At 38.3% G+C, this 19,785-nt stretch overlaps 1 protein-coding gene across 20 annotated transcripts in view; it reads left to right on the top strand.

Annotated features, from left to right (window-relative positions):
• NRXN1 (neurexin 1) overlaps window positions 1–19,335 on the top strand; it is a 735,915-nt gene extending 716,580 nt beyond the window's left edge. For 12 of the 20 annotated variants that reach the window (XM_075497460.1, XM_075497454.1, XM_075497446.1 and 9 more), the window contains 2 exons: window positions 1,812–1,899; window positions 19,028–19,335. In XM_075497460.1, coding sequence (XP_075353575.1) covers window positions 1,812–1,899; window positions 19,028–19,335 — 396 coding nt within the window. The remainder of the gene's footprint in view (window positions 1–1,811; window positions 1,900–19,027) is intronic. The other 8 variants (XM_075497462.1, XM_075497458.1, XM_075497459.1 and 5 more) reach the window with 1 other exon arrangement.
• The last annotated feature ends 450 nt before the right edge of the window (window positions 19,336–19,785 follow it).

The following is a 19,785-nucleotide window of genomic DNA, read 5'->3' as shown; positions in this document are numbered from 1 at the left end:
TTTTCTACATGGCAGAAAGAATGGACAACTAGAGTACTTTTTTTTTGTCTTTTTAATTCTCACTGCAAATCTGCCAGCTCATTTTGGCAGCCTTACAGATTTACAGAGTGGTTTCCCCCAGCTACAAATTTTTGCAGCTATAAGGAAAGATAATTTTTGTGATTATGGCATTGAACTGTGACATAACATAGCTGTTGTCTATAGCCTTTTTGGTTACCTTCAGCAAGTTACTTCATTCTCTTATGCCTCAGTCTTCTACCTGTAAAATATAATATTATTATAATAGGCTTTTCTTTATTATGCCTCACATGTTAATGAATATATTCCTGTATCACTTTCCTACTTCACAGAAGTGCTGAAAGCATATGCTTATTAATATTCTTGAAGCGTGACAAAGAAAAGCCTATTACTGTAATATGCTTTGCTTTAAAACTTCAGTTAGAATAATAATGATAAACAACATTGGTTAGGCTTTGGCCATAATGTACAGAAATAAAATTATTACATATTCAGACTTAAACTGATGTAAAACTTCCATGTATTGTAATGTCCCTCTCCTATACTCATGCAAAAAGACCCCCTAAAAATAATGTTTCACATTGACCGAAATGGGTTGTATCTCTTCACTGGCATATGTATCATACAGGGATCCAAGAATGGCTTTTTGCCTGCTATATCCTTAGCCACTTGTTTCAGTATCATGTAGTCTTCGTATTCTCTCTGTGTATTTCCTTCGGTGAGGTGAACAGAAGCTTGAAATGGACAGTTATGAAATGTCTTGCCCATAGGAAAAGCTTCTTCCTAACCTCATTAGTAATTGCTTGAGAAATGACCAGGAGCATGACAGTTTATATTTCCCTGCTATTATTTCCCCTAATAACTGTGGATGTTCTTATTACATTTCTAAATGACTGTTCTCAGAGGTGGCTTGAACAGAAGGTATTTTATTTTATCAGGTTCAGATTGATTGCCTCAGTGGTTCCTTGAGTATCTCCTTGTTCTTGCACTGTAAGATAGGTAGATAGGAATCCCCTGTTTCTTTTCTTTATAGCGTGTTGTATCATACATCCCTTGGTTTGTCTCCTTTGTCTTGATTTATTTGATTTCTTTATACAAAGAACTGTCCAAGCTCATTTTGGACAGATGTTGCTAGAGGCCCTCGGACCTAAGCACAGTACTGAGGCAATACTTATTTAAGAAAATAGAATGTTTTCACTTATTTAAGAAAATAGGATGGTACTTTCTAATGCTGCATATATTTATTATTGTTTTCTGTCCTTTACTTTCTTTTCATGTAACAGTTTTCAACTCAATGAGAGTTATGTTTGAATCTTTTCCTTTTTTTTGGCTCTACATCTGAGAAAGCAAGTGTGGTTAATGGAGAAAACATCACTACATTTCTGATAGTTTTAACAGCTGCAGGCAGTTCAATATTTTGACTTGTTTTTTTAATGCTCTCAGTGTTTTCAGCAATTTCATAGTAGAGATATTGGAGATAAAGAGAGAAGACCAGCAGCCCCAATATACATATTCTATCCTTCTACTTTCTGTTCTTATTACAAAAAAATGTTAAAATGTTTAAGTGCCTGCACCAGTTATCTAACACAGTCCTTCTAAAAAATGACAAGTGCGAATTGAAAAGCAAAGTCCCATTAATACAGAGTTGGAGAGTGTCACTGTGCCATTACATATTAAGTTTGGAATGCTCTGGGCCTTGCATAAATCCAAGCAATAAAAGAAATGCCAGTGAGAATTTCACAACATGTTCAGTCAATTAAAATGTATCTATTTGACTTTTATTTTCTTTGCAGACCACAGATGACATCCTGGTGGCCTCGGCTGAATGTCCTAGCGATGATGAGGACATCGATCCCTGTGAGCCGAGCTCAGGTGGGTTAGGTTAGTCAACTTTTTTATTACTTTCTTTTATTTCATATTTGCATGCTCCAGTCCCCCAGAGTCCCATCTAGCAGGACAGTCCTTTCTTACATAGCAGGGAGAAGTTGAACTGGGGCCTTTCTACACACGGCAGTGTTAGTGGAGAGGGAGAGTTTGCTATACATTTTTCAAAGACAACGGATGGGAGCATGTTGATAGTCATGATCTGAGGAAGGTTCTAGCTTGACCAAGAACCTGAGGCTGGACTGGGAAGGGCATTCTCGAGCCCCTGCAACTGTGTTGTCGTGATAAAGAAGGGACAACTTCATTTAGGAGAAAGGTGTTGCAATTGCTTGTGCCTTAAGCATTTCCCCCAAATAAGATGAAAGTACCATATTTCAAGTGTCATTTTATGTCAGTAGTAGAAGCAGAGTTCATTTTGAATTACTGTTTATGGTATGAAATACTGTATAGATGGTAAAAACCTGAAGACATAGAATACAACAGTCTCAAATTTCAAATTGTCTTATGGCTTTTTTCCAAGCCAAGACTATTCAGAGTGTATGTTTCAGTTCTGATTAGAAATGAAAAATTTTGACATTCTAGTATTTTCTGTGGAACAAAAAATTTGTAGTGTTTTGGCCATGTCTTTCCTACTCCCCCTGAATAATGGAGATTTGGTACTAATTTTTCTCTCTGATATAATTTCCCACTTACCTTGGTATTCAATTAATACTACATACCTTCTCTAAAAATCCAAATGTTTATCACAGGTGTGAAAGGAATGCAAAACTTCATAATAGCAATCTGAAGAATTATGTTACTCTATAACCTTCAAAAAATCTCAGATGTCCAATGAATTATTCCTGCTTTCTTTGTTGGCTTGGGTTAGCTTTTACCTTTCCTGAGTGAACAGCTTGTGCTACCATATATATCTCAGTTTTTCTTATTCACTTGAATTCTGTGATATTCGGTAGCACACTTACTGTCAGTTGTTTTAGGCAATTTGGTAGTCTTCGGTACTTGCTATAATACTTAATAGTAAAAGAATTAAAATCAATTTGTTGTGCAGTAACATATTTAGTTCAAGTAGAAATCAGTGAAAATTGAGGCTAGTATATGAATGCAAATCACAACTGAGAGCCATCTTAGTACAACACTCAAATCTGGGGCAGGGGATATGTCTACATAGCCTTAAAACAAATCAAATTTTGCTTCAAATGCAGTTGCGTGGTTCCTTTTTGAAGTCACATAGCCTAATACCCACATGCAAAAATTATTCATTCAAATTTAAGTAAAGGCAGAGACATTTATGACTTGTTTCAGTGTTTGATGGACCTGCAGGGTGGCATTTGAGCTCTTCCAGGAACCAAGATATTTATAGATTTGATGAGAATATTTTGGGGTTGGTTTCTTTTGCTTTCCAATAAAAGGATTTCAGAGTGTTTTTCAAAATGCCATGAGATGGAATGACCATTCTTCAAACTGAGCAGCAACAGGTACACCCACCTTACACATTTTTACACCTCTCAGGAAGACATTTCACTTGCAGAAGTCCCAGACATCATGAGGAAGATATTTGGGAATTGTGATGAGAATTCATTTGTTGAAAGTTTGAAAATTAATTTCCAGGATTATTTTTTTCTGCTCTTTCCTTCTTATTTTCAGATTCTTGAGTTTAACAAGACTGTGTCTTGCCCAGTACGAGTCAATGCAGTAGCTCAAATGGCTCTGAACACATCCATACCAATTGCTTCCTTGCTTAGTTAACTCAGGCAGTGCTGTTCAATAGATACATTAAATTTATCTACTGTAAATCTAGATAATTTTAATTTTTTTTTAATTTTATAAAGTACGTGTAAAATAATACATTAGTTACCTACCACTGAAAAATTTCCCAAACCCTGTTAGATTGCAGCTGTTGTATTAGAAATGTATTTGCATTACATCAGCCTTACAGTTTGCTGAAAGCCAATGAAATTTCAAAATAATTCTTCTCTGGGGTTGTTTGGAACTTCAGGTCTGGGGCTGCAATGCTCAGCAGTCCTGGAGCCAAGCACAGTCATTTAGCTGGTGGGTGCAGGAACGGGAGGGGTGAAATGAAGCTTTCTGGCAGGTTATCATTTCTATCCAAACTGTGGGCCAGGAGGGGAATGTGAACGTTAATCTTCCTGCAAAACCTTGCCATTAGCTTTACATCCTGGTGTTCAGGTCTCCTATTTTAGCTTATCATCCATCACCCAGCTCCACTTCTCATGTTTATTTGAGAATGTTTTTACTGTTTCATTTCTTGGATTCCAACTACTACTGCTTTTTAAAAAAAGTATGAATTGGCACAGGAATTATGTTCTCCATAATCCCAATTGTCTGGATCATTTTATCTGTCATTCTTCACATCAAAATGTCACTTGTCCTCCCACTCTCGACTCTTAAAAGCTATTAATTTGCCTCCCTCTTCATTGGCCTTGTCCTTTTCTCATATTTGAAACAACATGAACCAAAGGGGTTACTGGAGTCATAACTTCTAGCATATCTGTCTCTCTATAAGCTGTTTTAGTCTTAGTCACTTAGTCTTATGAATAAACTTTCTCTGTGAATAGTCCTGTAGGCACTGCTCCACCACAATAATACTGCAGTCTCCATGTGGATTTGAGCTACTCCTAACAGTAGGCTGGAACTTAAGGGAGAAAAGCATAATATTGTCGATAGTGACAGATTAATGATTTTTTCTTTTCCTTTGGGATAGGAGATGCAAAAGGATTTGTCCCTCCATTTAAATTCTTCCCACGGCTCAGTTCAACTTTTTCCCCTTAACCCTTTTCACAAACCAGAGTCGCTTCTCCGCAGCCACTCCTTAACATCCTCACTAGTGCTGGTGAAGCTTATGTTTCCTAGCAGATACTTCTAGGAGGCAGAAAACATGATGATTAGGACAATTTCACTCTGTATGTTTTCACCTCAGAGGCCGTAACCTGGCATCCCGTTAGATTTCTTTTCTTTCTGCCTAATGGTCAGTCAGCAAAGGGATCCACGCCAGCACAAGACACGATGCAGCATACTCAGAGCTCTCAGGTCAACAGTTTTATAGCAAGAATACATTTAAGGGATGGCCAGAGCCCATTCAGTTTTATTGACAGAGCCATAAATGTACATTTACATGATCATTGCCCATAATATGCCTATTTCTAACCAAAGTTCTCAGCTCAAAATGAGAGCCTATTCAACAAACACTTTGAATATGGTAAACCTATATACCATAGAAACCACTGATTAACTAGATTTTACTGATTAGTGAGATTTATGCTTAAAATAGGGCTTCTTTTCTAGGATAAATATGTTGCAGTTTGTGGTGGCTAACAAGGCTCAGTCTGCCACCACCAGCTTCGCTTTCTGTGCACCTGTCTTCTAAATAATAAATGGAAAGATGCAATTTGCAACAAATTTCATATGGGACATAAAAACGTAGACCAGATTAGGAGCTGCTAAGCAGCAATCCCATCAACTTGTCTGGAACATAAAGTCACAAAAATTATAATTGCAGATTTCATTGTGATATACAAACTGCTAAATGTGCCGTAATTGGATGAAGTCATAACAAATTTATTAGCATGCAAAACTTAGTCAACATATTTTGTTTGCATTATGTTTTGTATAGTAAAGCAATACATATTGCTTTCACAGTCTCTCCACATTCCCCTCTTCTGCTCTAGATACTAATAACATGAAGAATAATGATGATGATAATGATAATAATAATAAAAACAAAATAATAGTTTATGTTTCCAACAGCTTCATGTCATAGAGGAAATAATAAAGCCTTTTCGTCTCGCAGACAAGTTATGAAAAATGTTAGTGGAAGCCTATCAAAAAAAAAAACCAACCTGGGATGATTTACTGATTTTACGTGAAGAGTTATAAAACCACAGGTGAACAAATTGCCATTCTGCACGTCAGGACTGCTGTTCCAGCCTTTCCTGAGCTCTGTACAGAGCTCTGACTTCTGCTGAGTTTCAAGGAGCATTTCTGCTACACAGCTTATTTGTTCCCATTACACTGGGCTGGTATTTTATTTGTTGGCGATTATCTAGCCACTTCTGTAGCTATTGAAATGTTCCAAAATGCACAGAGGTCCAAAGTGGGTCAAATGAGGTGAAATCATTGAGTTTAATGGCAAGGAAATCTAGACCAGGGAAAAAGTCTTAGTTTTTAGCATACGCACAAACAGTTCTTTTTCTGCAAATTACAGTTAAATTCTTCTCAAACTCGGGACTCAACAAAGGTTTAAGGTAGAAATTAGGTTCAAAACCTCTCCTGATGGCCCCAGCAGAAATGGGATGGATAGGGGTTTTGGCAGTCTTAAAGCCAGAACATACAGTATTCACTGGTCTTGGAAGTTTTAGCAGAAGACAACCTTCAAAGTGAAAAAACGGTCTTGTAGAAACAAGCTTTTTTCAGGTTCAAACAAGTGTCTTTCTACCAACAAAAGTTCACACGTTGCAACCAAATAAAATACTTCATCGTCTCTCGATCAGCGTTTGTCTGGCAGCTCTTGGGTTCCACTTTTCAGGGCAGTGTTTGATTGGTATCAGATCTTGTCCTGTACTTGTTCTGTAGGTAAATCGAGTAAGAACAGTCAGGACAGAGTTCAGTGATGTATACCAACCGGTAGCATTAGTTACCTTTCTTAGCCCTGATTCTTGATTCTGAGGGAGAAATGGGATCAGTTGTTTTCCTACATTATTAAGTAAGGACCAATAATAGGTGAGATGCTTATGGACTGATCTTTGAGCATGTGTTGATTTTCCTACGTCTTGGTCAGGCTCATTGCATGGCAGAAAACAGCTGCATCGGTCAGAGATCTCCAAAGCATCAGTATAGCCAAGAGAGAGCAAACAAGCCGCTACTTAAGACGACTCTTACAGTTCAGTCACTGCTTGGGGAAGGCTTTGTTACCTGTGAGCAGAACAGTATGGGGCTTTGCATGCAAACTGCTTCCTGCATATGTGCATCCCCTGCTGTGTGATAACACGCATGGGATAGATGGAGATGGCTAGGAACCGTACGTTCTCATCAGACACTTTGTGATGGTTTAGTTTTGGTCCCAGAATTGATACCTATTTTTCTAACGGGCAGAGCTGTGAAATATGGACTGCAAATAATTTATGCTTGTTATTAGAAGTTTTGCTCTTCTTTTGCTGTCACAAATTATTGCACTGTATTCCTGGTGCATCTAGCAGCAAGATAACATTGCAGTAGGAGGTGAAGTGGCTCCTATAATTTATACATCACTGCAAGTGCCCTATTTAATGCACTTCATGGAATTCATTGTGCAAGGAGCTGAAACAAAGAAAAATAAAATTACAGTTAGTTCACAGAGCTACTGTGTTCATTATGGCTCGAGACATAAAGGGAATATTTGTGCCTCAGTCCAATTATGCTGTAGTTCTATATGCGTTTCCAGTACTAGAAAGATCGCTGGGTTGCCTTGAATCAGCCTTTTAAAATGCTTAGCTGAAATACATATAGACGTGTCTGTATGAGCTACTACAGGGTGAAAATTATGCTTTATTTACAAACTTCCCAAATATTAGCACTTACCATGTCTATACATAAAGGAACTGAGGGGCTTCAGATATAGAAGAATTTTCCTGTAATTGGAGTTAAAATAGTTGTTAAGGTTATTTGATTTTTTTATAAATCATAAAGCCCCCCAAAGCAACAGAAAGCAAATGTTGCCTTTTTCCAAATTATTTTATTGCGAACTGAACCACTTCTTTGTCAATAGACTGAGCTCTTAGTGTCTGTCACTGTGAATTACAAATATGGCATTTCTCATTTGAATTTGATCACAAATATTTTTTTCCTAAATTATCTAAGAAAATGAGGTTAAAAATGATGATTGATCCATTGTACCGCCACTGATCTTTACTCTTTGCTAGCCACATCATTGAAACATAGGAATACTGAGCAGAATTGTAGCTTTCCAGCCAGTCCTAAGGAGTCTCATACATTCCCAGTGTTGGGAGCAGCTGAAAACAATCGCATGTGCTGAAAGGAAGGGTTTTCTTTCACTCTAACAAATCATTTTTCAATAGTTTAAGAGAATTCTGACTCCTCAAATGCATTCTGTGTAATTTTGGTGGTAGTGGTGGTGTTCACACTCTCATACGTGCTTTCTTTGTATAACCTCAACTGGTATAGGGGATTTGTGACCAACATGAAACTATTTTAAAGTTTATTTTTTAAGCACACTTGAAGACAAAATGCAGCTGTTGTTAGCTAAACATGCCTTTTAAATGTGAACAATTAAGTAGATACTCCTTGCCAAACATATGTAATTCAAAGAGGGGTTTAATACGTAGCCTAGAGCTGACAGCACAGGCTAATGCTTTCTAGCATGTATTAATTGCAATCACAGTCATAGGAACATATCAGAATGCAGAATATGGATGGAAACGGGGGAGCTGACGTTTTTCCTGCGCATAATGGTTTTCTATCAATGTAATATCAGCGGCTCACTATGCTCTAAAACTGGTAAGAAATATCGACATCAGGTTGCTATAAATCATACAAAGCTCTCTGTTAACTTGCACAAGACCTTCTCCACTGGTGCATAAATGATGAACGGATTTCCTTGTGTGTGAACTGTGAGGGTGTATTCATATTCCACTCATATTCTTGCTAAAGTTGGATGTTTTCACTTCTATAATGTGTACAAGAATGGCAAACATTCATGATGTAAATACTAGGGTTATTATTTGTATGGCAGTACCTAAAGCTCTACCTCATGCTTCAGACATATGCAGACAACATGAAAAGACAGTTCAGAGAAATTGATTAAGTGACAGTTATTAGTACTGCTGTTACATGTTCAGTGGTTTGGAGTTAGACGTCTCCACAGCACAGACAAAACCAGATGGTAACATTTCTAGTAGTATGGAGAAATTTACTCATTTTAAAAACAATAATTCAAGAAAAATGGGCACATTACCCGATGCTCCTGAAGGGGTGGCCCATGAAAGAAGGCTCTGTTATTCTTCTTTCTTTTAAAGATGTAAAACACCACTTGTGACTCAGTTCTGAAGGTATTTACAGGCAAAGCTGAAACACGTCATCCTGCTGCAATACCGGGACTGGGATGTGAATGCAGAGAAGCAAACCAGGCACTCCACATCACTCATTCACAAACGCATGTGGACCATATGTGTCATCCCCACTGACTTAGGTGGAAATCTCTAGATTTTTCAGTGGTTGTCTGAATATAGTGTCCTTTTATTCAGGTGTAGAAGTGATATGTTAGTCAGACGCAAGTGTACAGCCCCTGCATGAGATAAGGTGAGTGAGAGGAAGGGAGTGGAGAGCAGGTTAGTGCTAAGCATCGCAGTTCTGTGGGCAGGGTTGGAGGAGAGCAGGAGAAGTCTACTCTCATTCAGCACACACCGAGGTGGAGGAATATGGTCTTGTTTCATTGTTGAGGCTATTTGGGGAAAATTACTTGTCTCACAATCCTTGTAATATTCATTCTCTCTTGTTTTCTCTCTCCCTCCCCATAAGTATATGCGTACGCTCTTGAGGGCCTACCTTCCTGACTTTCCCTAGAAAAATTTATAGCAAAAACTGTTGCTAACACATAAGCAGTTGCTTGGCCTGTTCTTTTTGCTACTCCCAGATAAAGAACCTGCCTTACAGACCATGCCAACATTAACTGGAGAGTGAGATATGTCCAGAATGACTCCGAAAAAAAAAAAAGAAATAAATCTAACAACGTGAAAAATTACTGAATAAGGTATTATATAGACCTTAAAGAATTAATTGACTGCTAATGCAGTGGCTTTGTCAGACACCAAAAAAAAAGAAATTGGATCTATGACCATGCTCTCTTAAACAAAGCAGTCCTGATTTTCAGGACTAGTATTCAAGATTTTCAATAATACAACTAATTAAGTCCCAGTTTCTGTGCATGTATCCCTAATATGTGAAAATAGGTTCTAGGCAGTTCTAAATCTTTTGTGATTCTTAGCTGTTAGCCACAGAAATAAAGATGTGTGTGCTCTGACAGGCTTTACAATGAGATGTTTCCACCATTTTCAAAAAAGGTGTAGATCTTTTTAATCTGGAATCAAATAATCACTTAACTGAAGAACAGGGTGTAAAATACCCCCCCCCCCCCCCAGAAAAAAAAAATGGTTTTGAACTGTCATGAAGGATTTTTTAATGTATATTTTAATAGATAAACTATATCATTCGTTTAGATGCTAATAATCTTTCTTTCTTTTTTAAAATACCAAGTCAGATCTTATCCATTATGTGGCCCATGTTGATCATGCCAGTTGAAGTTTTCTGAACTCCGACAGGGAACAATCTCTGTTTTGCTTCTATAGGATGGTCTTTCCACTTTGGGATAGAAACACGATACACAAGTGAATTGTAAGAAAACCAGCACTGACCTGTCCCAATCCACATCCTGAGAGAGGAATTTGGTTTTCAGGTTATTTTGTAAACATTAGATTTACTGAAACCAGTTAAAGCCAAATAAAGATTATGTGGGCTTTCAGAACATTTTCCATGGGTGGATTTCACATGACATTGGTTGAAAAACACAGAATATAAGTAAATTAGTAATTGCAAAACTGAGGTTTCCAGAAATAGTTTAGTAATTTGGTGGCTTGAGTGAGACTTTTGTCTTATTAAATAAGGAATTCTGGAAAGGCAACGGATTTGCTTGCACAAGGATAAAGTAAATAGCCGATTAAATCTGGAACAGGTTCCATTAATTTTCATGAGAATCTGCTTAAAAATCCTAAGTTAAAGTGTATAATCCTAAAAATTGGTCCTTTGAATCAAGCTTACACGTAGAATCAAGACTGCACATAGATTTTTGACATAAATAAATGAGTTGTTCTAGTTTGTTTGAAATTAGACAGTGTGCTACTGGTGCCTTGATTAATGCAAGCCCATTGTGTTCCTTGAGCTACACTTCATTCTGGTTTGATTTGCTACGTCTAGTGCATATATTTTCTTGCATGCTGTATTGTGGACACTAGCAATACTGAAACTACTTCTTGTCACTTTGTAATACATATGCATAGAATTTGCCTCTCTTTGTGGGAAAAAACCTTTCCCTCAGGACTATTTATCATCCTTGTTTTTATGGACAGGGTAGTAGAAGAAAGAATATTTTGCAAAGGTATAAAAAGGTTTATAGCCAAGATACTGGCCTGAATTAACATCGTATTGCTCAAGCTCTATGCCAAGGCTTTCTCTCATACCACATTTGAACAACGCGACGTTAAATCAGGTCCTTAAAATTCTACAGGAAATTTGCTTTACCTCAGCTACTGTTTGGAGGTAGAACTAGACAGAAAGATGGGAATCTGAGGCAGCCACCCCTAGCAAAGAGGGAAAATACAGTTTTGCTAAGGAAGAGGGAAGCTGGCGGCACTGCATGCAGGGGACAGGGCAGAGGCCAGTGCTTTGCCTCTCCGAGTTAAATGACACAGGGCACTGTCTATTCCAGTGCTCTTTTGCAGCTCAGTTTTTCTGTATTCAAACAGGGGAATTACGGGTGTGTAAGGAAACCATTGTGCTTCTAACTAACCATTTGCAATACCTGATAAATTCAATTAATATGGTGTTACAAAGTAGTTGGTGTATGCCAGCTGCAGCTTATCAACTAATTACCATGTTAACAGACTGCTGGCAGCAAACAAGGTTGCTTACCCCGCTGCCAAACAAAGAAGATAAGGGCAAATGGCAAACTTTTTGCTGGTGTTTTCTAGTGATCAGTACAGTGTGAATTTTCATTATCTTTTGCATACCTAGTAGGAGGACCGTTGCTGCTAATTTTCAGCTACTTGCTAACACCTAATTTAAACCTCTGTGGAAACATCGGGGTTTTTTAGTGTGTGACTAGTCATTTGACAGCCTGCAAAGTGGCAGGTGAATGCTGACAAGTTTGAGAACTAGGTACTCTCTAAGGGTATTGCTCATAAATGGAAGCAGGGAAAATTCAAGGCAAAAGTAACCTGTAATGAGGATGCATGTACCTGAAATAGTCTAACCTTAGGCTATCTCCTTCAAACTATATAAAGACCTGAATGAAACCTGGTTCTGCTGTGTTGACGTGCTGTTCTGGCCTAACCAGTAGATTCTGATCTAGATACAGCACATATTGTGAACATACCCTTTAAAAAGTTACAGAAAAGGGATAAATGAAAGGAAAGATGAAAGCAGCAAGAACATGGGAATCATATTCCAAAAGACAAAGCTTTATAGATACCTCAATCTTTTTCCTTGTGCTAACATCAGAGACACCAGTATTGTTTTATACAGTATGATGAGGGAAGCAAAGAAAAACAAGGTGGTCTTATTCATTTTAATAATTTTAACATGAGAAAAAGAACACAATTTGTATCAATCCTGAAGTCCATTTATCTTTCTCTTCCCACCCCCAGAGAAGCATATAAGTTCTTGGCAATAAGACGATTCAGGCTGAACAAGTGTAGCTATATCTGCAAGTTGTATCTAGGCCTTTGTTTAGCGGGTATAGTTTGGTATTTGTAGCATTTCCAGTGTGTGTGCGTGTATATTCTGGATGTCTGGAAAGCCTGGCCCCTTCTTTTCCCAGGCACATTATCAGCTTTGTCAGTAATGGATCTGACTTGATGACAGTATTTAGAGCAAATTGAATGCAGTGTGCTTTCAGCTCCAACATTCAAGCCATATATACAGTGTTTGTGGCACAGACATTTATCTCTTCATGTAGTAGCTGCTTAGTGAAGGAAGACAGTCAGGGAATCACCCACAGTTGCAAAGATGAATGTAGGTGTCCACACCTCCAGCTCCATGAGCAAGAATCATTCCTTGCTGCGCAGGCCAAGCCATCAGATTCCTCAATCTTTACAACTATGTTTCGGTGTTCCCTTGCAGGAAACTGGTTCCTAGATTAGGTGGTTTGGGCTTTGGGTTTGGCGTTTTTTGCCTTTTTAAAATGAGATGATAAAAATAGCAAGCAATGAAACCTTGGTCCTGCGAAGCTCAGTGGCAAAGCTTTCGCTAAGTTCAGTGGGGCCCAACTGTCACTGCTGCTAACACTACGGTTTTGGTCCAATGAAGCCAATCTTACAGTTAGCTGCCACCAAAAATTTATGTTTTCAGTACCCCTACCCTTTTCTTGCCGTAACACTGGTGTTCATCTGAGCCTTCAGGGAGCTAGAGCTGCAGGCAACTAACTGAGCAAAAGATGCTGGTTTAGCTGTCGGAACTGGTTCCCCACAATTACAGCAGCTTAGCTCTAGCTTGAAAACATGCTATCAGTAGTGTAATACTTGGGTTTTGTCTTCCTTACGTTATCTTATTTGCAAAAGCATTTAATTTTTTTCCCATTTAGGAATACTTCAATTTAAAATCTAGACCACCCACTGACTCTGCTGATCAGTCACAATTTCTGAAGCAAAGTAACAAATTACCAAAGATTTCCCAGAACACACACAAAGACGGGATAAATTAGTCCATGTAGAAAAGAAAGAAGCAGAGGTGCAAAGGCGAATGACAAATGTAGAAGTGGGGAGAGGTAGGACTGACAGCTGAACTGGTAAAAGGAGAAAGGATCCATATTGGGAGAGGAGGAATACTAGAAGTGGAGCAATACAACTGTTAAAATATACTAATAAAGAGAGTAAGAGCACAGTGATGAAGACTGCTAAAAACATTACGTGATATATTGGTTTACATTTTCCATTTTGGCTAAAATTAAATTTAGTTTTGTGGAAAATGTTGTTGCAAAAGCTTCTTATTAAACTGTGTGAAATATTCCCCTCAGCTCTGCAGAGCATATTAACTTATAAAACCCATTGATTCGGTATGCTCTGTCAATTGGCACTGTGCTACCAACTAACCTATCTCGCTTTAGACTTATGTTGACATTTAAAGACGATTGAGACAACAACCCTCCCACCTCTCAACCACAGGAAAAAAAATGTTACTTGCAAAACCTGCAGTCCTAAGGAGTTGGTAGGATTTGTAAATGAAGTCAATATATGGCAAATGATTGCACTTGGAAATAAACACTATATTCTGTGCAGAGACAATATTTAGCTTCTTAGCAAAACAACCTTTTTAGCTGTGGATGGTGTTTCACTGCTAGACTATTTTTATGACTAGCTAAGTTAGTTAACGTCACTTCAGAGGTATTTTAATGCATTATATCTTTCTTTCGGAGAACCATCAAGATTTCAGTTTATGGGAAGTAAAGAACCTGGGTTTGCGCACTAAAGAGTAGAACAGATACCTTAATAATTCTCTCTTAAACACATTTGAAAGTAGGTTATTGTCTTGTTCCCTCAAGCTCAGTAAGCGTCTGACAGATTTCTTAGAACAAATGCAGTGGCGTGAGTTTGAGATGGCAAATGGAGCTACTCTGCTCGTAGGCACCACACCTCTCCACCACATCACAGTGTGTTGTGTGTGCAGCTCTCAGCTCCTGTTCTCTTTTAATTATGATGCCATTACGATCAAGGAGCGTAGAGTGTGTGTTCAGCAATGCACCTAGTTTTGTGGTACCTCTCTCACGTGGATTAGATCATGGCTTTGGATATAGGCTGTTCCAAGTCTGATGAAAGTTTGTCACTGAACTATAGCAGCCACATGTGGAACCACCTCATGCTCCTTCCCTCCTATGACAGCTCAGGCATTGATGGATGTCCCCTGGGGAGCCACAGTTCTTGCCTCCCCTCAAGAGCCACTTGAGGCTCCACAGGAAGGGAGCAGGCTGAGATACCCCTGTATTCAGACCAGGGTGGGTTTGAGCTTAGTCTTTTGCACAAGTTTACAGCAGATCCTCATCCTGGTTTTGCAGTTGGGCTGCATATAACCCACCAGTTCAGCAGAGGAAGCACTGAGATTCGTTCTTCAGATGTATTCGTTGTAATGAGACGTTGAAATTGCAGTGAGCTCAGAAACCAGTTCACCAGAATCCAACAATGCTACAGAAAGTCGACCACAAACAGGTCTACAATGATAGCACAGAGTGAAAATTAGTATGTGTCCTGTAAATAATTGCCTTCATGCCTCATTGCAAATGCAGTAGTTAAACATTCTTGTCTTGTGAGTAATTTTCTATTCACAGTTTGTGGGAAGGCATAAATGTAAAGAAAACAGGTTTGGGGGCCTTTTGTTGGGTTTTTTGTTTTGTTTTTAAGTCTGATAATTTCAATTCACCAACACCATGGGAGCCTGCAATTCCAATTTTCTTTTCACAGTATTAATGAAAACCGGGCACTGAAAATAGTCAGAGTTTTCCCTTTAAATTTTAAACCACTTAGAAATACAGTCAAGAATAATAACTTTCTAATCCATTATTATACAATGTAAAACTGTGCTCAATTGCTATTATTTCATGAAAAGTTTTTCATAAGTGGTAGAAGAGGCTTTTAAAAATCAGTCTCTTCTAAGCTGGTCTTTGAGGCAATCCAAAAAGGCTGGTTGTATGCTGTTCAGAGGAAGAGTTGTGCATCAGAGAAGTTGTTTTAAGAAGGGATAATTGCAGCACAAGATTACTTTTATTTCCTCTCACTGTTATGGCATGGTCTGAGCATAATCACAGTCTTCATGATTTTATCTTGTTCCTAATCAAACCATCCTCAACTTATTACAGATTGTTTCAGGATTTTTGGGGCATGACTTTTCATTCTTAAAAATCGGGGTCATTTTTATGACATTTAATCTTAACATTCACCTAAAAGTATTTAGTTTCTCATTTACAGTAAGAAACTTTATCTGGGATGAAGTTAGTGTCTTTTTGATGCTGCAGACACTAACAGAGACTACAACCGAGTCGCAGACAAGGTTACCCATAGACATACCTCTGCTGCTGTGCCAGGAGGCAATGACTCTGCCTGGTTCAGCTACCAATATGCTGGGAAGAAAACTGCATCACGTCTTCCCAACACTTGGGAAGCAAAGAGCAAGATTTCTGTAACCTTATAATCTTCACTTGCTCTCCATTGACATCATCTGTTGTCCCTTGCAAAAGTTCCTGTCTTGCAGGGGAAAAAAAATCCAGGTAAATTCCCCTTGGGTACTCCAGTCTTAGTCAAATAAAGGTCCTACTTAAACAGAAGGTAGCTCTTTCAGCAGTGTTATGGATTTCAGAAGAAGTGTGGGCTGGCCTTTTCCCAGTGGCCTTTTCTTCCCTGTCTCAGAATAGGACACTTGCTTTAGCATGTGCTCCATTTGCCTTTCCTACCTAAAATGCTCACAGACAAACCCATGTGCTTCAGAAAACTTTCCTCTTATTTCCTCCTCCTTCGTTTGTCTTGAGAGGCCCTGCTAGGCTAAAAGCATATTTTAATGTAAATGGAAGAAAAATAGCAAGAAGTCATTTCCCTTGCTGAACTGCTCCTTTTACAGAAGTCCAAACAAATGTAACAACAGATGCTTTGAAAATGTTGTAAGTTTAAATAACATTAATGTAGTGGTTGAATATTCCTCAGACAGATGGGATAAATGAGATAATTGTGAAAACATTCTTAAAAATAAAAGGATGCCATCAGGTGAAAGGCAGGAGTTTAGGTAACGTTGAAAAATATTCCTTACATGTTTTTTTAGGTTGCAATGTTAAAAGAATGTTTTCCTCTGAGCAAGCTGTTAAGTGTCATTTAGTAGACATTAATTGTAAAGTTAGTTGATGGCATTTGGCCCAAATGTCTGTATTTTAAAGAGAAAGAGCAGCTGTTATTCCATCAGGTACTGACAGAGTTTATTCAGTTGCTTCTATTATTTCTCAGACAGAAATTAATTTCCTGAAATCATATACAGTAAGATAAGACTTTGTCTCATTTTCATTCACTATGGAAATACTCAGGAGTCTTTATTCTGCAACAATGCATTGTCTCTTGTAAAACAATAAATGACACCCTATGTAAAAGAATTTCCATTTTCTACAATAGCTACAGTGAAAAAACAGGATCTAAACCAGTCACTGACTACTTTGAGACAGACCACATTTCTTAGAAGGGTAGCATCTACCCTGAAATGAGAAAAAATCTTAGAGCCTTCTGAAGCGAAACTTCAAGATCTCTTGTGTAGTCATAGAAAATACCAATTGTACCAACTCATAACAACTAAGAACTTTCCGAGGGGAAAAAAAAAAAGAAGTTAAAATACTATTTGACACGAATGACAGTTTTCTTGAGTCTTACTGTGGTGCCTCTGTTCTTTCAGCCAAATAAAATGTCACCTTCTTTAAACCTATGTGGGATAACTGCCAGGAAGTGGTGTTTCAACAGTAAGAACACAGATCACCAATAAATAAATGATGAGTAATACAAGGTGGGGAGGGAACTTAGTTCTTTTTGGGGTTTGTGGCTTTTTTGCTGTGTTTTATTATTCATAGGCCAATTGTGGATGTCTGTAGCTGGTGGCTGCTTTTAATTCTGGTTGTCCAAACTTGTTGCAGGTTTTTGACCAGTGTTGATAGTTTGAGTGGCATTACCTTTAATGTAGCATCCCTAAAATCGTCATCTTCATATTACGTCTTTACAGTGCAAAAAAAAGTGACTATGGGGCATAGTGTGCTTTTGTGCGCCTTGAGCAAGACGCTTCTCTAATACACTTCAATAAAATGCTAGTTGTAGGCAAGGCCTGATAAAACTAACATTATGAATATATTGTAAAACTAGTGTTTAATAATACTTTTAGTTAACATTTATATTTCGCTGACTGCATTTTTAGCCATGCATAATGATTTAAAATGCAGTTTCTATAAGCCAGCCTGGATGCTTAATGAGAGTGTTCTGCACTGCTCAGTGGGAAACCCTGGTTCACTCACTGCTCTTTTCTTGCTCCTGAGCTCAGCCAAGACTGGCAGTGCTGAGGCTACACAGCCTCTGAGGAGTTTGGAAATGCTGGTATAATTAGAGGAATATTGCATAGACCCAGGTGACTTCATTTTTGTCCATGACACTTGCTAAGTTACAGAAGAAGATCCATCTCAGCTATTGCCACTTAAAGCAATTCTGTACAAAGATCTGCCTCTCCTCCTACTGGAAAATGCAATAAAGAAAGGAGATAATGGGAAATGCATAAGCGTTGTGTGTGCTGTGAACATTTAACCTAGAAATTCCTCCTGGAATTAGGCTTTCATTCCACATGGCTGTGCAAGGGCATAAAATGTGCCAGACAACACAATAGTTCCTATCAAGAAGACTTTACAGTCTGAAGACATAGGTCAGTTCAGTTCATATCACAACTGAAAAGACCAGAGTCTGGCCTGAGAGGTGGGTTCTTAGAAGGCTGAGCCCTTGCTCTGGCAATTTGAGAGGTTTTTTCTGGGCATAAAGCATTGCTTGAAAGAATGTCTGGTATTGGCATCAATGATGAAAAGAGGGAATGGGAGAAGTTGACTGAAAAAGTGTATGGCTCTAAAGTGTAGCCATATTCAAGGAAGACTCTGTGAATTAGAAAAGAGAAGGTAGAGTTGGATAGCTCTCTAAAAGTAATGACAGTAAATATAATTCATTTGGGAAAAAAGAAACAAAAATATTAGAAGGAAAGGAGAAATTGAGAAGCTTGCTGAGGGAAGGCTAAAGGAGAGCTGAGGATACCTTATTTGTAGCCAACTTATTGGCTGCTATCATTTATTATTAGGGGAAATTTTGACTTTTTTCCCCCATTCTGTTTGGTAGTCTGTCTTATCACTGTCTTCTCAATAAGTATTATAGTGTCACTTTTTGTTCTTTACAGAAGATGAGAAAGAGAGAGGGAGGGAGTGGGAGAGGGAGATCCTTTCCTCCCAGATGTTCATGTTCTGGCATTTAAATTGTGGCACGCCTGTTATTCCAGATTATTTAGGCATTCTTTGCTTAATAACAGCATTTGGAGAAATTACACTTTTGAAGGCTAAAATGAGATTTTTCTTTGCTGTCCGTTTCCTTGTTTAGAAGCCTGTTTACTTGTGCTGACAGGCATGAAAACGGAATGGGCTGCAAACCTAAATGCTTTCGAACCAGTAGAGTAGGGTAGGTTGATAGGCAGTCCTGACCTAGTGAGTGCAATTAGAAGATGCATGTTTGTAGCAGGTAGATATGACTAACTCCTCAATGTGCAAACTCGATAATAACCTCTCCCTTATTTCATTATCTACCTACAGCAAATCCTACCAGGGCAGGAGGAGGAAGGGAGTACCCTGGCTCGTCCGAGGTGATTCGTGAATCCAGCAGCACAACAGGCATGGTAGTTGGGATCGTGGCAGCAGCGGCGCTGTGTATCCTCATTCTCCTGTATGCTATGTACAAGTACAGGAATCGAGACGAAGGATCGTATCACGTAGATGAGAGTCGAAACTACATCAGTAACTCAGCACAATCCAATGGGGCTGTGATCAAGGAAAAACAGCCCAACAGCGCTAAAAGTTCCAACAAAAACAAGAAAAATAAGGATAAGGAGTACTATGTCTGATCTCAACATCTAAAAGAACGCTTGTATAGAAATAGTCTTCATTTTATCTGAGACATAATACAAACTTATTTACTTTACTTTTTATGAAGCACATTCAAAAACAAACAAAAAAGACAGGGAATGCAATCAGAAAGGAAAGACTGTTTTTAAAAACAAGCATTTCGTGCTCTTGTTTTTCAGAAACAGGAGCTGATAAATTCCCTAACATCCACAGTGTTTTCATTTATTCTGCCTGTCTTTATGTTGCTGGAACATTTCTGAAAGACAATGATGACACCACGCATTCATAAAGCAAGGAGTATTACTACAACATCAAGGCACAATATGAAACAAAACAAATTAAAAAAAAACAAAACAGGAAAAAAAAAGAAAAAAGAAGCTACCTATGATTCTGGATTTAGCCAAAGTGCTAGCGCTTTCTTGAGAAGTAAGTTAGTCTTATTGTCAGAG

The sequence above is a fragment of the Mycteria americana genome, chromosome 3 (assembly GCF_035582795.1).
Source record: "Mycteria americana isolate JAX WOST 10 ecotype Jacksonville Zoo and Gardens chromosome 3, USCA_MyAme_1.0, whole genome shotgun sequence".
NCBI classification, from domain to species: domain Eukaryota; kingdom Metazoa; phylum Chordata; class Aves; order Ciconiiformes; family Ciconiidae; genus Mycteria; species Mycteria americana.
This window is presented reverse-complemented; position numbering and strand designations above follow the sequence as displayed.